This window comes from Symsagittifera roscoffensis, chromosome 2 (assembly GCF_963678635.1).
Source record: "Symsagittifera roscoffensis chromosome 2, txSymRosc1.1, whole genome shotgun sequence".
Taxonomy (NCBI): domain Eukaryota; kingdom Metazoa; phylum Xenacoelomorpha; order Acoela; family Convolutidae; genus Symsagittifera; species Symsagittifera roscoffensis.
The window spans coordinates 3,841,842-3,859,650 of record NC_087063.1 but is presented as its reverse complement, the minus strand read 5'-3'; the positions used below and the strand labels follow the sequence as shown (position 1 = coordinate 3,859,650).

The 17,809-nt window shown below is 36.9% G+C and overlaps 2 protein-coding genes across 3 annotated transcripts in view; one reads left to right on the top strand and one right to left on the bottom strand.

The window, feature by feature from the left end:
- Positions 1-17,809, top strand: part of LOC134838866 (ATP synthase subunit alpha, mitochondrial-like) — a 494,565-nt gene that overhangs the window by 100,343 nt on the left and 376,413 nt on the right. The gene's annotated exons all lie outside the window — the stretch shown is intronic.
- Positions 1,359-17,703, bottom strand: LOC134839035 (uncharacterized). Of its 2 annotated transcripts, XM_063854431.1 has the most exons (9): positions 17,432-17,703; positions 16,621-16,756; positions 14,776-15,001; positions 10,857-11,016; positions 9,187-9,356; positions 7,493-7,777; positions 7,047-7,242; positions 2,330-2,406; positions 1,359-1,519 (listed from the first exon to the last, which is right to left on the bottom strand). In XM_063854431.1, exons 1-7 carry the CDS (start codon positions 17,689-17,691, stop codon positions 7,109-7,111), a joined length of 1,371 nt encoding a protein of 456 aa, XP_063710501.1. In that variant the 5' UTR covers positions 17,692-17,703; the 3' UTR covers positions 1,359-1,519; positions 2,330-2,406; positions 7,047-7,108. The 2 variants fall into 2 exon arrangements, with proteins under 2 accessions (XP_063710501.1, XP_063710500.1); XM_063854430.1 differs by lacking the exons at positions 1,359-1,519; positions 2,330-2,406 and adding an exon at positions 5,829-6,239.

Below are 17,809 nucleotides of genomic sequence, written 5' to 3'. Positions count from 1 at the left end.
ATAGAAGGATGCTGTACATGTGGCTGTATGTAGCAGTTTCCGCAGCAACCCTGCGGGGCTACGGAAACTGCGGGCGTAAATGAGCTATTACATTTGGAAGAATTTTTTGAAGAAGTAAAATTGTTCAAAAAATAATGACAAAAAAAAATTTTTTTTTTGAGTAGAACGACTTTCCTGATACTTTTCTCTTCTCTGGCAGTTGCCATTTCCAATTGCTAGCACCTAAAAGTAGTTTAATTGTTTTTAAACGAGATTTTAAAAAACTTCAAATCGATCAAAGCAAAAAAATTAAAAAATCAGTTTTATACCTCAATCGGAGGCTCCATTTGCAACCTGTGGTTTATTCATCAAATTTTTTCCCACTTCATCATGGTTGCTGCCTATCCACTGACCGTTTGGTGTAAAATACAAGACAACCTTGACCTGTTTCGAAACAGAGGCAAAAAAAGCACAAATGGGAAAAAATAGGAAAAACATTTTTTTTTCTCTAAGCGTTATCTACCACCCAATTTTCGAACTCACAGCCTTCAGCTTGTAAATCAAGCAATCACAGTGAAGACCGCATGTCTGTAAAGTTTTTATTTCAAAAGATATGACATTTTTAGTTTTTCTTTATATATCACATGAAAAAAATCGATGAAGTTTTTTCGTCTCCGCAGGGCTCGAACCAGGCACCCCACGCCTGGCAGTGCTGTGCACATCCTCCAGACCATCAGACCGTTGATTTAATCGAAATTAAAATTTTCATGTTTTAACTCAATTAATTCCATTTTTCCCAGAAAAAAGTGGGTTTTCTAGGGAAGTGAATGGAAAAAGCATCGGAAAAATATCATCTGCTCTACTTCCCGAGCAAGTCACAATGGAAAAAACCCGAGGAAAAAATAGCGGTACGTTTGCGAGATCGCATTTTTTATCCGTCAAATGCATAACGGTAAACGCTCGCGGCTGCTCGCTATGGATTGTTGGAACTCACGCGCGCTCGTTTGGAAGGGTGGCGGATAACGCCAACCACCTAGTATACGAAAAAGTTCATTAAAAACATCCGTCCCTGCCAAGGTTCGAACCCTCTTATTTTGTTGCTGGTCTCCTTACTTACCTCTACGCCACAGACCTATGATACCTTAAAGCTAAAGTGCTATTTGAAATATAATAGTCTGTGATTATACCTTAGCGTTGACTGTACTTAATAGCTGGATCAAAATGAACACTTTCAAAATGAAAACATTTTGTCGCAACAATATTTGCGACTTAGGTTGGAAAGTTCATACTATAACACAAGCTATGCTTGTGTAAACAACAATTACGCTTTATTATGCTTTTTGATTTCTGGTTGAAGACTTCTTTTTAAAAATGTCTATTTCTATTTATTACTTTGTTATGTTTTGATTGTAGTAATCTGTTTTTTTTTCAAGTTCGGTCAATTTGACTTCTGATCCTTGCAGTCTCATTAATCACAATGAGCTGATAAATCCCATTCCTGTCTTGTCCAAAATTTCTCTTTCACATGACTAACGACTTCCTGAAACATTAAAAAAATCGAAGCCAGATCATATTTCAGATCAATTAAATGCAATCAGCATATACTTGGTTGTAATTTCGAAATAGACTTTAGCCTCAGATATGATGCTGAAGTTCATAGGTTCAACTGCCCAAATGATGCATTCGAAAAACTCAAAAGCCCACAACTTTATACCATTTTCAATCCATTACGAGGCCAAACTGTGCACTGAATAGGCGCAAAATTTTGCGTCTGTATGTTCCTGGATTCCAGAGACAAGTCTTTAAACATATTAAAATTATGTCGAAACAATCAAAGGAAATGAAAGAACAAAAGAAGAACAAAGGGAGCGTCCTTGTTGCGGAATCCGCTTACAATTCACAAAATGCACAGTTTGACCTCGTAATATCCTATCTTCTAACAACTTCAATTGTCCCAAATTTTACCTCAGCCATGTCAGTTAAAAAATCGCCACACTGGTTTATCGTTTTTTTTTGTGTCCTAATTGGATCAACCGTACAACACCCCCCCCCCCCCCCAATTGATTTACGGGGTAGAAAATATCGATTTTTCAGGTAATAACTTTGAGTATACCTTAGATTTATCGCAAACTAAGTTTATTTAGAGAAAATTGATTAAAAGTACGTTAGTTTAGGTTATTAACAGCATTCAAATGCAAACATTATACAGAATTAATTTTCAAATTTAATACGTGGCTAGGAGGAAATGCTACAATTGGTCAATTAGGGTGGGGGGGGGGGGGGAGATTGTACGCCTAATTTAATGTAAGGTGCCATAATGCTAATGAGCCAAAAACATAAATTGACAAACCTTTACCGAATGAGCAGATTCAGTCTAATTCCAGCTTTGTCCACCACGTCTTTGGATGAACTGTCACTTTTTTCAACCTATAAAATCACAATAGCTAAATTAATTAAAACTACATGACAAACTAAAAGCCCTGCAAATTTGACACATGATTAGTAGACCTTTTATCACCTGCAGATACACAAGGAACTTCATTTCACTGAAAAGTTTTTTTTTAATCTAGCTCCTATATTTTCTTTGGAAACTCTTTCGCGCCATCTGTTTTTTCGCTATAACCGTCACAAAAGACTCGTCAAGCTATTTTTTTTCTTCTCTGAACTTAGTTCTGATTGTTTAGACATGACACTTCGATTTATTATTTGTTACCAAGAGACGGCTTACCTTCCAGTATTGCTGGCTATAGCTGATTCATCTGATCTGATCACGTGATTGTCTCAAGAGCTCACCAAATATAGACACACTAAACCAGCTCGACGCTGCTTCGCTACTTCTAAGCTCACTAGCTCAGCCTCATGTCCAAACACCTCGAAAGGTATTCCTCGCGCAATTATGATTCCTTTGCTATCGCGATTCCTTTGCTATGATACTTTGCTATCGCGAAATTATGATTCCTGTCGTTCTACTAACTGAATACGTGATTTTAATATCACTGCTCTATATACGTGTTCTATATAACTGAATACGTAATTTTAATAAACCAAAATCACTGCTCTGATTGATATCCCTGGTACTAAACTTGTAAGGCTGCCAATTAAAAACCGCCAAAATCGAGAAGATCCGAAATTATTTGCAGGCATCTTCACCTAAAAGTTTATGCATTGATGGATGCATGCACGCTACTCAGCAAAACCAAGCAGCATGCAACTAATAAACAATTAATTGCAAAAATAACGACAATTAATCCGTACTTTTCGATTATTCCGATAATTGAAATAGCAAAAATATTGACAGCAATTCGAATCACAGCGGAAAAATTAGCTTACATGGCTCATGGTTCCGATTTTCGAAAAAAAGTGAGTAATATTTATGATTGGGGTGGTTTTTTAATCTAGATAATTTCTGAAAGAAAGTTATAGACTGGGCATCGAACCTGGAGCCTATGCGTTCCCAAGAAGTTGTACTACGCTCTATCTTAAAGTCACTTCAAAACTACGTTTACATCTCGTTTAAAAATCTCTTTGAGAACTTTATCTAGGATGCTGAAAGCGTACCGCGAAATATTATCCTGCACAGGAAATTATCCGAACTAAAATCAAGCGAGCTTGATTCTTTCTATTGTTTCCTCATACGACTAAAACTTCAACACAATATTTGATATTGCCAGTCCAAAAACATGCATGTTATCAAAGCGTTTTGTACTAAAAACAAAAACTAATGGAGATCAATTAAAAGACAGTCAGAACATTCATGGCTTTGCCCTGATATACAAGCTGTTTATAATAGCTAAGAAAAATTCAATACCTCTGAATAAAGAATGTTTTGGCCACCGACAAAACATTTGAGCTAGGGAGGTTTTTTCCAGGCATATTTCGACTTTTTGATCAACCAGTTTCGACGGGAGTTTTTTTAGACTCTGAAAGATATTGATGACTTGATTCAAAAATCAAAACAACATATTTCCAGTGGTTGCCCTCTGAAATTATGGGTGTTAGAAAACTAACAAGGTGGTTAATAATGTGAGCTACATTTCCATTAACGCGTAGCGCAGGCGACGAATTAATCAACCTCAAAACTCCTGCAAAGTTAAAAGGAGGCAAGCTAACTGGTCCAAATAACTCAAACATTGCGTATGGGGGTAAGATTTTACAATGTTTTACAAATAATTTTGCAATTTTTTTCCCGACGCTTATGTTGGGACATTTAAACTATAAGTAAGGATTTAGCACTGGCGCGCGTTGATCTTTGGGGAATTTGGTACAATCACTAACTAAGCCACATGCAATTTTAGCAGATTATAACCCTGGTTCTACTAGACAACGTCACAGAGTAATTGAGTCAAGTTTTTACACAGAGCCCATGCAGCAGTTTTTCATGACGAGAAAAAAACCTGCAAAAGCAGCTCTACAAACGACAAATAACGAAGCATAGTCAGCTGAAAGTTTCATTTAACTCGCGAACATAGCCAACAGACAGTTGGAAAACAGTCAATAAACACAAGTAAACAGATACAAATACTGATTTGTTATTTGAAAAAATTACAACTTTCGAATTTTAATCTATTCAAAGAAGAAAATAGATGGTCTTAAGGCTCTTTGAGCTCCTAGAACACTTTTGATTGACACTTTTTTGATAAAATTAAACCAATTTAAGAAAACTGGTTTAATAGACAAAAATTCTATTTCGCTGGGATATCTGACAAATTCCATTTTCGAAACTAGAAATCGATCACGTTTTTCGCGCCCTTTATACTTTTGCTGTTCGATAGTTGAGTTTGCCTTCCTTTTAGCAAATGAATAGAAGTGAACTTGAAAAGAAATCAAAAGTCAAATCGCTAAAAACTTAATTTGAGCCTGAACAAATTTTTAGACTTTCCTGAAAAAAAATCACCACGACCTACATAAGAGTCTGAACTACATTCATCAACTCTAAAAAAGAAACCGAAAAAGTTATTTGAATTGCTTTAAATCTTTCAACCTCTCAATTTTGGATAAAGACAACATATCCAAAATATTAAAGCTCCTGAAAAAAAATTAAAGCTCCTGAATTTCAAGAAAATTGGGTTAATAGGAATCTTTTTTTATTCCGTTGGAAATGCAGAAAATTAAAGTCCATTTTTGAATCTAGTCATTTATGTTTTTTTTTGTCACGCTATTTGCATTTTCATTATGAGAGAGCATAATAAGCCTGTTCTTTAGGGAATTGATATGAATTCAACATTAAAAGAAATCAAACGTCAGATTCATCAACTTTTAAGACTTTGCCGAAGAAAAAAACAATGTTAGTAAAATAAATGCCTTCACTTCGTTCATTAATACAAATCAATTCGATCAGTAACATTTGACACTGAAAAAAAACAGAAATAAGCCTTGACAGAAACTCAAATTCGAAAGATAAAAAAACCTCAGAGATTAAGTGATTCTAGCTCGCACTACCGCCCAAGAGTGACTAGCTCTAACCACTAAATCACGGCTTCTTGATTTCCACTAATTTCGCGCCTAACTTTTTCTTAAATATCAGCCAGCAAAAATATTCCAGTATGACGGATATGGCTAAATATGACGTTTACTTACCGTAAGAACGATGAGCTGAAGTTTGCGACTTAAGGCGGACCAAAAAGACTGATCTCTACGTTACGAAGTTACTACGCTCGTTTTTATAATTATTTGAAAAAACTCACTACATTTTGTGAGGTCCTATTATTGCTACTTTTTGCCCAGATTCATTATAATGAAAATTTAGTATAAAAAAAGAAACCTTTTTCGTAACCTCGCCAAAAAGGTCCTAAAAATGGCCACTCTTAGTTTGTCCCGGTTAAATTATCACAAACAATTTTTAAAAATCGAAAAGGAAAATAAGCCAAGTTCAGATTTGCTTTTACACAGACATTATACACATGCAACAGAAGAATGACTAAAATAAAGACATCGAATATTGAGGGATAGTAAGCTTCTTAAGAACCATTTAAAATAAGGAATATTATCGTCTTCGCATACAAAATATCCAAGATATCGATAAATAGGTGACACCGAAGACCTGATTTCTGGGGCTCAAATAGTTTCACTGGCGCTTATTCTTCTTTCTCATTATACTCTCACAAATATTAAGTTTTCTGTTCTACTTATTTATTACCAGGAACGAATGCTGGAGTTTAAGTTTGAGAGTCTAATATTGTCCTTCCTTCTATTGAGATTCTAGGGTCTAACAGAGTTGCTGAGGTGATCTGATGTGTTTCTATTTCCAACAATCTCGAAACCTGAAAGAAGCAAACTTTTCTTGTCCTCAATCTAATCTGATCTACTATATATCTCAATTCAACAATATAGTCATATACTGCATAATAGTTCAAATCAGAATAAAAAGCAAACTCAGGGGCGGATCTAGGATTTTCTCGAGGGAGGGGGGGGGGGGGGGGGGGGGTTGGGGGACAAAAAATTTTCGTTCGATAATTTTGTCGACCATTTTTAGGTCGACCAAATTGATTGCCCGAGCTCCAAAGCACTAAAAAGACCCTGTTTTGGTAAAATTTTGTTCGCCGCAAGCAAAATTTTAAGAAAACAGGCCAAAATTTTGACCAAAAAAATCGGAATTTTTCGGCGCGTGCTCCACTATCAAAATTTGTATATACTGGCGCCTCTAGAAAATTTTAAGGGTCCATGATCAAAAATGGATATCTTAAAATAGTACAAGGGGGAGACCCCCCTACATCCGCCCCTGAGCAAAATAACTGATGATTCTGCTTATATTGGTGTTTAGTAGCTACGAGTTGCAAACTCACGTAACCTCAACTTTCTGAAAAAACTTTAAGTGTCAGTGTTTTTTTCTACCAAGCAGCCTTTTTTGTTGCAATTTTTCACTCGTTTGTTTTTCATTCCAAATAAAAACTCCCGACTGTTTTTTCATTTTTTTTACTCAACTACATGAAAGAATTATTCATCGAAACTGAAATATCACCTGTTAATCAACGACTTGACAAATTACCTTACAAAAGCAATTAAAACTCAATCGACCTCTACGTAGCAAAACGAAAAAGACCAGGATGAAATTTCAATCGCCGACTTACATTTCGTTTTTCAATTTCAAATCAAACGGAGCAGGGGATGATCGGGTAGCTTTGTGCGTCTTTTAATAGTATCCAACTCCTCCTCCGCCAGAAGCGGTTCCCCCGTAGAACGCCAGATCAGACTGCATCATTCCTGCTCCTCCCATCGACCCCCCACTGGCATAGCCACTGGATCCACGAGAAACGTAGGCTTGGTCTGAAAACAAAAAAATCACCTTGTTTTTAGCCTGGGATCCGCAGAAGCACATAGAAACCCATAGAGAAACACGCAAGTCATTTTAAATACGCGTTCCTAAATCGAAATTCGAAAAAAATCGAACGCAAAAAATCGAAAGAATTTTAACTTCTCGAAACCCGATGCGTTTTTTTATTTGTACAGCTCAAAACCCTATGCTAAAAATGACATTCATCACTTGTTACATGATTCGATTTCAAATTTCGAATACCTTCATCAACGGTGGCAGGTTGCATCATGCCCACATATCTGTCTCTCGTTCTGATAGGTCCCCCCGCACCACTGGGTCCCCCCATCGCAATCGTCACTCTTCGGTCTACATACTCCACCTGCTGTCCTGAACCCTGGGGGTCAGCATAGGCCCCTCCCATTTGCACGTTCTGGGGTCCCATCATGCGGTCACTATAGTTACCCGCTCCGCCCATCATCGGTCGCTCCAGAACAACCTGGCCCATTCCTCCTCCGCGAGGCATGCCACCACCGCCTCCCGTAGCTTCTGCACAAAAGAACACGGCTGAGCTCAAATTATTACATTGGACACAAAATTTTTATCCTCAGATGTATCAATTTGAGTAATACGTCAAATAGATACGTCTGGTAATGACTAATGACACACCAAATCCCATAATGAATGTTGGGCGAATTTTGTGAGGGGCGAAATGTGTTATCAAATTGAAAAGCAGCGATTTTTGAGAAGACGCAATTTGAAAACGGACACAACAAATTAATTTGATTCTTCAAACTTGCCATTTAAATTTTCGTAAGATCAAATTTGAACGTGAACTAATTCCAGTAAAACCATGCGACTTAAATAAGTGTCTTCACTTCGTTCATTGAAGCATAATCATGACGAGTGTTAGCATGAAGGGTAATGCTCAAGACCATTTTCTTATGCGACCGTAATCATGCTGTTGATTTACGACAAAATATGACCTCCGAGCAAATGCACGAAAGCTTCGATTCGTCATCACAAACTGCAAGTAAGCAAACAAAGGTTACGTTGCAAAAAGTGGACATGCCATAAAGTAGACACATTGTAAGCCAATCAGAATAGAGAAAAAAATAGCATGTTTGTTTTCTTATATCGATAGTGATTGGTTTAAGACTCGTGTACCTTATGAAAGTGGATTGTGATTGGCTTACGACTCGTCTACTTTATAACCTGACTACCTTTTGACCGGACTCTGCAAACTACTAAAACGATTCTTAAAATGGCTAGCATGGTGGCCAGTCAATAAGCAGAATGGTTTAAGAGCAGAATGGGTCCAAGAGCAGAAAAACAGGAAAATATCAAATTTTATTAGCTTATGGGTCAATTAAGTATAAGAATTGTCAATTTACCAAAGAAGCAATAGTTTATGCATAATTTGAATAACTTAATCGATTTTTTTTTAATTCAGTTTAAAAAACTTGATAAAATTATTCAAATCATGCATATTTTGTTCATTTTCTTGGTATTATTGACAATTATAATAATTGTTTTTATCAATTAGCCCGTATTAATAAATAAAAGTTAATATTTTCCTGTTTTTCTGCTCTTGGACCCATTCTGCTCTTGGACCATTCTGCTTTTTGCTCCGCCTCCAGCTAGCATGGATATAAACCTAACAACAGAACTTCCGCACTATTATCTTTAGTTTGCTCTTCATTAAACAGTTTTGTATTAAGCGCCAAGCTTCTCATTAATCCAACTCGCTTCTCGCTCATCATTAACAAACAATTCTGATCCGTTTCCATCCTGAAGACATAATTTTTAGGCATAAGATTTTCTGCAGTCTCAGCTTTGAAAAGTTTTGGCAAAAAATATGCCAGTAATTGGCGATTCAGTCAAAGCACAAATATAACAGATTTGACACCGCTGAAATTAAATGTAATTGGAGGGGTCTCTTTCTGCAACAAAATTACCTGCTAGTCGTGCACTCTGCAACTGCAACTTCATCTCCTTGATTTTCAGCTGTTCCTCTCTTATCATGATCTCCTCCTCCAGCCGTCTCAGATCAGCCGCACTTTGACCACTGGGGGTGACTGCGGTCGGCCTACCTGCCAGAGACGCCTGCAGGGCCGGCGCTATCATTCTAAAATAAACTCATCTGCTCATCATTATCGTTGTGTCTGAAAATTATGGCTCTTTTCCACTTCCCCTCAACCCTTCAATTCCAGTTTTGAAAAACATTTCTAATGTTGCCATAATGCAACGAAACTTGGCATGGTGAACAAACGAACAATGGTGATCATATTTGTTTTTCAAACTTTACAATGTAACATCACGCGTTTAGCCATAATCACACGTAAAGTAACTACAAAAATAGAAAACTTGAAAAGTGGGTGGGTGGGGGTTGTAAAAAAGCCAAAATCAAAAAAAACCAATCCGCCAAAAATCAAATTTGCGCGTGATCAGAAAACCATCACGACCTGTGTAAGTCTTCAGCCCGATCATCGACACTCATAAAATGATGCATTCTGTTCCTAGAAAGAGAAGCTAAAGAAAGAGACGCTTAAGTCCAGTAAATTCGAAGTAACTTATTATTTGGAGTTGAGTAATTTGTTATTTGAAATAGCTCTAGAAGCGCAGTTAGGAGTCCCCCTACAAGGATTCGATACCCCTTTGGTACAATTGTACGATACGACATCAATGTTTAGCTGACCGACCCTAAAAGTTTTCTAAAGGCGTCAAAATCTACTAATTTTGAGGGAAGAGCGTGCGCCAAAACGCAATTATTTGGCCAAAACTTTTAAAAAGGAGTCTAAAAACGTCATGCCTGCGACAAGAGGCAGATGTATAGAGGGCGGACGCCCTCTCCCCAAGGAATTTGACCCTAGTAAACACCAAAGGGTGTATAAAGCCAACCTTTACACTAAATTTTAATTACATTTAACGTCATGTAAGATTTGCGACAGAATCCCTAGACAATGTCCATCAAATCCAAACCACTTCTAAGTACCCGACCTTGACGACAAAGGGCGGTTCTTCAATTATAAATCTAGACATGAGGGGTTTTGTACGTTCCCCAGAAACAAAACCCAGTTCACATTAGGAGTTTTTCTCGGTTCTCCGCACTAATTAAAAACTGCCCGCCAGAACCGGGTACGGGAGTTTCGCTCGGCTCTCCGTAACAAAACCGCTTTACTAATACGGGAGTTTACTCAGGACTGGAATAGGGGTAATTTCCGCTCTTAGCGAACCCTGTGATCGCCACAGTCACTGTTTGACAGACGAGACGACGCAACAAATCACGATTGTAGAGTTCTGAAAACAATCGACAAAAGCGAGTTGATGCTACAGACGAATCAATGCTAGCGAGCAGCTACTAGCAACAACAACAACAACGGGGTGCGGTCAAAAAGAAGACAGTCATAAAGCAGACAAAGTCGTGAGCCAATCAGAATAGAAAAAAGAAAAGACTTCGCGCGTTTGTCTTCTTATCTCGATTCTAATTGGCTCACGACTTTGTTTTCTTTATAACTGTCCACTTTTTGCTACGCAACCCTTGACGACGTAATGCCAGCTTTGACTGAGGAGATCAGAATAATTAATATGCATTTCGCTTAAGTTTTCCAAGCCCAGATTCACAAACCTGGCTCCAGCAGGTGCAGGTAGCATGGGCATTCTGTCTGGTCCTCCCCCGTAGTCGCCCCTGCTCCCTCCGGATGGATACCTCTCGGGAGGTCTGTCTGCTTTGGGTTCTGCCTTTATTGCAACTACATCTTGCCTCCCAATTTTGTGGTCTTTTTGGCCTAGAACGGAAAAATGAACGCACTAAAAATCAACTCTAAGAATATCTTTTATAAACAAAAATCAGCCTTTACTTTCAATAGGCTTTTCTCTCCACATTGTATTTCTGGGAAATAGATTTCACTGGAATTCGAACAGTTCAATTTACATGTTTTAACGCTTATTTGTAGTCTAAATGTTTTGTCGTCTTAATGTCCTGTCGTCTTAATTAACTAGCACCACAAAACAATTAAGATAAGTCAAAATTTCTGAAGATTCGAAAAGGAGCGGTTCAATCAAATAAAATTTCGCTGAGAAACTGTGAAATGACTGTTTTTAACCAAACTAAACGGCGTCATTACATCTGTCAATCAAAGTTGTTTATGGAGTGTAGTAAAAGGACCATAATATAACTTTTTCAGTAAAAGGTCATTCTGGTACGAGGTCGTCTCCTTTGAGAAAGTTGACAAAACAAGCTCTTTATATCAAAAAAGCTATTTCGTGAACCCATGAGTGTTAGCATGAAGGGTAATGCTCAAGATCATTTTCTTGTGCGACCGTAATCATGCTGTTGATTTACGACAAACTGTTGACTTCCAAAAAAGCAAGGAAGCTTCTATTTGCTGTCAAAAATATCACTATGCAGCCAAAAAGAAGCGATAAATGCTCCAAGTATCCTTTATCCCTGTGTCATTTATTTTTGAACTGCAAAAAAATGGAAAATACTGACAGAACTCCACCTTTCTGCGCCATGCAAATTCTGATGTTATGTATATGGCGTCTACTAATCTATTAAACAGGATACAGGAGGTAAAACACGTGTAGTATTTTCAAGTGCGAAATTTTGTGAGCAGGATTGTTTACGGGCAAAAAAGTCGGTTGCAACGCCCATGCTTATCTCATGAGTTATTTTTTAATTAGTCCGTTGGCTTCCCTAGAAGTAAGTAGACAGACTCGTAAGCAGACAAAATTTTCATTTTCTATATCTAAGGCCACCTTTGCCAAACAAAAACCACCATATCAATTCCCAGATAATTCTCAGTAATTTCTTATTTCAAAATGTTATCTCAAATATCAAGTTAACTTGAACAATTTTGGCTTGAAAAAATTCCATCAATTTTGAATAAATATTTCAAAATCACGCTTGATGTCATTTTTCAGCCAATCAGATTTGAGTATTGTCAAATTTGTCTGCTTAAGCTGCAGTATTCTGGATGGCCACAAACTTAGTCTATCATAAGTAACTAACTAGTCCAAATTAGTAATTATTAACTTTAAAAAAAACCATAGACAAAAAGCTTTACTCAAACCTCAAACTTTTCCAAAAGGCGCATTTCTAAAAATGTGTTAGCATGAAGGGTGATGCTCAAGATCAATTTCTTGTGCGACCGTAATCATGCTGTTGCTTTACGACAAAATATGACTTCCGAGCAAATGTACGAAGCTTCGATTCGTCGCCACAAACTGCAAGTAAGAAAAACAAAGGCTACGTTGCAAAAAGTTTACATGCCACAAAGTAGACACCTTGTAAGGCAATCAGAATAGAGAAAAAATCGGATGTTTGTTTTCTTATCTCGACTTTGATTGGCTTAAAAAAATCAGCAAGACCTATATAAGAGTCTTCACTACGTTCATTACTCTTAAACAGTATTTCTAAATTATTTTAAAAGCCAAATATATTTCAAAGACGCAGTTTTAAAAATGTGTTTGCATGAAGGGTGATGCTCAAGATCAATTTCTTGTGCGACCGTAATCATGCTGTTGATTTACGACAAAATTTGACTTCTGTGCAAAAGCAACGAAGCTTCGATTTGTCGAAGTTATGGACAAATGCTACTGAATCAAACAAAACTATCAAAAATACGCACTGTCAATGAAAATCAGATAACTGATGGCAGAAACTTTAAATAGTCGAACAGCGAAAACTGAAATCTATTTTTTCCCAATGGCGATTTAATTCATTTTTCAGAAAACTTACTTAAGGCCATTTCAAAAAATGTCCGAAACTTCATAACTATGCTTAATCTTAGCTAAAAACAAACAAATATAAAAGCTAAAACACTACAAACTCAAAAAAATTTCAGCCATAGCCTGGCGTGGTGACATATTACAGTAGGCGGCAGATACAATTTGAATAGCTAGGTCGCTCTTTGTTACACTTCGAACACAGCCAATGAAAGACTGGAAAAGGGTAATGAATGCAAGTAAACAAAAAAAAACACTGATTTTGTTGAAAAAATCTCAACTTCCGAATTTCGAAGAAAAAATAGATGACTTTTAAGCTCTTTGAGTTTCTTGAACAATTTATGATTGGCACTTTTTTGATAACATTAACCCAAATTTAGAACACTGGATCATCAGGTAAAGTTTTTATTCCACTGGAAATCTAAAAATTAGATTCCACTTCCGAAACAAAAATTGTTCACGCTTTTTTCGAGCCAGTTCCACATTCGTATTTGGAGATTGCTATTTACTATGAACTGCTATGAAATTCAAATGAACTCAGAAAGTGCACATATACCTAGGTGCATTCATAAAGGTATCAATATGTATGAATGCCCATCTGCAATTAGAGACTTTTTCCTGAAAAAAAAAAACAAAAAAAATCAGCAAGACCTAAATAAAAGTCTTCACTACGTCCATTACTCTTAAACAGTATTTCTAATTTATTTTATAAGCCAAATTTATTTCAAATACGCCATTCTAAAAACGTGTTTGCATGAAGGGTGATGCTCAAGATCAATTTCATGTGCGACCGTAATCATGCTGTTGTTTTACGACAACATTTGACTTCTGTGCAAAAGCAACGAAGCTTCGATTTGTCGAAGTTATGCACAAATGCTACTGAATCAAACAGTAAATTTTAGGAGATCAGCTGCTAAAACCTAGCATGGTGATATATTACAATAAGCTGCAGATTCAATTTAATTAGTTAGATCGCTCTTTGTTATACTTCGAACAGTATTTATAATTTATTTCAAAAGCCTACGTTTTTTTTTAAAAGTGTAAAATTTGAATTATTGAAAACAAATCATCTGACAGAGCAATGTTATTAAAATAACACATTTAAGCTCGTTAGTGTTAAACTAACTTAGTATCATGTTCAATTGATGGAAAATGAAATGACTATCTAATGCATTATAGTTCATAAATTAATACATGCACTATACTCATATAGTTCTCAAAATTATTATATGCCGTATCAATGGAGTAAAGCATGGCAAATATTTTGAGAGACGCTCGTCGGCTCTTTTTCCTTTTCACTTCACCAGCGAACTTTCACAAATAATTTTTTGTGTCCCAGGGGCGGATCTAGGATTTTCTCGAGGGGGGGGGGGGGGGTCGACTTTTTTGTTCGGTTTAGTCCCTGTTTTGGTCCAAAACTTCTGCGCCGCAGGCAAAATTTTGAAAAACAATCCAAAAAAAGGCATTTTTAGGCACTTTTTGGAAAATTTTGACCAAAAAATCGCGTTTTTTCGGCGCGCGCTCCCCCCTCAAAATTAGTATATATTGGCGCCCAAGGCGCCTTTAGAAAAATTTTAGGGTTGGGGGACCCTTTGGGTCGGCAGGGGGTCGAATCCCTGGGGGGGGGGGGGGGGGGGCGGGGGCGTCCGCCCCTGCATTGTCCAATTCTACAAAAATTGGCATGAGGATTAATAAGGCCATGACAAACATTATTTGGTTTTCATTTTTTACCTTGAAAAGCATCTCGCTACGCAATAAATTTGATGTTTATCTAAGATGGGGGGTATGGAAAAAGAGCCCTTTCTTTTATGACTAACCGCACACTTTGTCCGCTGCCTCAAAGGATGAGAAGTTAATGAAACCAAACCCTCTGTGAACTCCCGTGTCTTTGTTTTTCATCAGCTCAACAGCCTCGACATTCCCTAGCTCCTTGCCAATGTACGTTTCAAAGTAATCTGCTATCTCCTCTTCTGTTAGGTCTTTTGTTCTGGCAAGGTATACCCGCTTTGTCTTTCTGATCGATCCGGGGTTATTGCGAACTTCCTGAAATAATGATCACGTTGAATAGAAACTTCCTAATGCTGTAGTACTAAATACAGTTAAGGCCAAATTGTTGGCAATATCTTTTTCAGTCAACGAACCTGAACGAAGCAACTTAACATAAAACTGCTCATTTCGACGTCGAATTTCAGTTTAGCACTGATTTCCACGTGTAAAAACCGTCTCTGAACAATTTAATTAACAGATCCTATAGTTTTTTGACCGCTGAAATTCGCAAAGTCACCAATATTGACAATAATTCCGCATTAATTAAAAAAACCCTTTTATAAACAATTTTTTTTTACGTCGTACAAGGAAGAGGAAACCGAAGTAAAAAAAATACAAAAACATAAAATGCATGCAACACGTTCAAGACTTGTTTAGAACCACGAAACTAGAATGAACTGTTCCTGCCTCGGCTCGGCCCTGAGATAAATCGGGTTCCGTTAGGTCGGTTATATGTCGTGGACACAAAAAAGAAAGAAAGAAAGAATTTATTTTTCCGATTGATAAATATAGTCATTAGCAAAACAAAAGTAATTTCATCAATGCATTTATCATCGGAATGGACAACTAACGAGACCATTGGTCCACATAAATTTTGCCCTTATATAGCACACATACTGAATTTAACATCAAACAAAAGAAAGAAAATAAGTTTTTTTTTTTTTATGAAGAAATTAACAAAAAACAAAAAAATACGTGATTTTGATTTTTACCTAAATTGAAAACATATTTTTCTTCATAGCGCTACCTATAGCAGTTCAGCTGATGCTCCGGCATGGGAACACGTCGCTTCAAAAAACAAAAACAAAAAAAATGAAGAAAATTTTCTAAGTTTTCGGGAAAATAATTATTGAGAAAAAATTCAAAAAATCATAAAAAGGGCCATATCTCCTAAACTAAAAGGTTCTGGAGGGTCATATTTTTTCACATAAATCGCAACCTATAGTTGATTGTCCTGTAGCATTTAACCAAGGTACTGAAATTACACAAAAATTAAAAACTGAAAACTAAAGTTGCCAGCTCGTTGTTACCTAGCAGGTATCCATTCTTAAATTTATGATAAAAACTTGTAATTTTTCCAATTTTTGCATTTTCTATCCCATCTTCGAGTAAGCCTCTAGAAAGATACTGTATCTGACGTTAATTGAATTGTAAATATACTGGCAAATACAATTCCCAGGAACAATAACTTGCCGGTATCTTGTGGGTATCTTTACACAAACATACTGACTTAAAGTCGAAAAGAGACCGAGATTTCACGTTTTTTAATTAATTTTAAAGAATCATGAATTTAATTTCTCGCTCGAACAAGAACAAAAGCTATTCTTTGCCAAGAGCCCAGAGGAAAAAAAGTGTCTAATATTTTTCATGATAATTTTCATCTCAGATCTATTTGATTCTATTTGCTCAAAAAATGAGACTCTAAATGGAATTGCACCAGAAATTAACAGCCAAAGTATAGATTGAATCTATCTTTTGACTACCTATGATTCGCTATTTGCTCTAATTCGAGCGCAAGAGTTATTAAAGACTCCAATTCGTCAAAACCTGGAACCAACTTAACTCTTTTGCAAAAAGTTGAAAAAGATGACAAAAAAGAAGCAATCTCAACTAACTTCTCTGCCTACTGCACGCGTGCACTCTACATTACGGCCCTCTATGTTGTGAGACCTCTCAGCTAGCACCAGGTCAAGAGAGGACTGGTCTTGGAAGATGATGAAGCAGAAGCCACGAGGTCTCCCAGTTCGACTACTAGAACACACAAATTCCCACTTTGGAGAGCTGACTTCATTTAAATTTAGAATTCCAATACCGGGTAGTGTTGGTAACCAAATTGGGTTCGTTAACTGTCCCCTCACTGTTTCTGGTGCTTCATATTTAAATTCTCGTTGTATGCAAATTTACCATTAACAATGAGTAATAAAAAAAATACAGCATGTGATTACTCTTTGATACTTGATATATCATTGATTGGTTCTTTTCCTTCCCTCCCCCACCTCACATAAGCATCAATTCAATGCTCTGCGGAGGGTTTCAGAAGGTTAAGTATAAATATCAATTATATTTTGAATGGCCTGATCAGGCCGCATGTCAATTTTTCTCAATCAAAAAAGAAAAAATACTTAAAGTTTCACAGGAGGGGAAAGAAAAAAGCCCCTTGATTTTATTGAATTATTGCAAAAGTTTTTATAGCTAAAATGCTACAAAAATCAGTCGAACTAAATAATGAAAAGCTCACTTTTCATTAACACTTAAATGGCAGGATCACTTGGAAGTAAAGTAACAAGCTGAAGAAAATTTGAACAAAAATAGCCAACAGACAGTTGGAAAAGTTACAATGAACTTTTGAATGATCCAAACCAATCCAAGGAACAGATATCAAACTCGTAACAAAACAACAAACTAAACAAGTAATGTCAAACTTACTCAGGGACCATGATGACTTCTTGTAGAGGTCCAAATCTGGAGAAATAAGTCTCGACTGTTTCTTTCGATGTCTCCACGCTTAGTCCTCCACAGAACATTTTCCTCCGTTGTTCATCCGGGTCGTCTCTTCTACCCCCACCCACTCCCCTTCGCTCGCCCCTCTCTCGGTCTCTGTCTCCGTACAAGCTGCCGCCGACTCGAGCCGGTTCTCGAGAGTACACGTCGTTTCTTCGGCCACCAAAGTCAGTTCTGCGTTCCATGTTTAACAAAAAAGTTCTGAAATGTACTTTCCTTTCAACACAACTACAAGAAATACCAATAACCCACATTCAGATGATCAATTAAATTAATTGGTTTGTTTTTAGATGTGATATATAA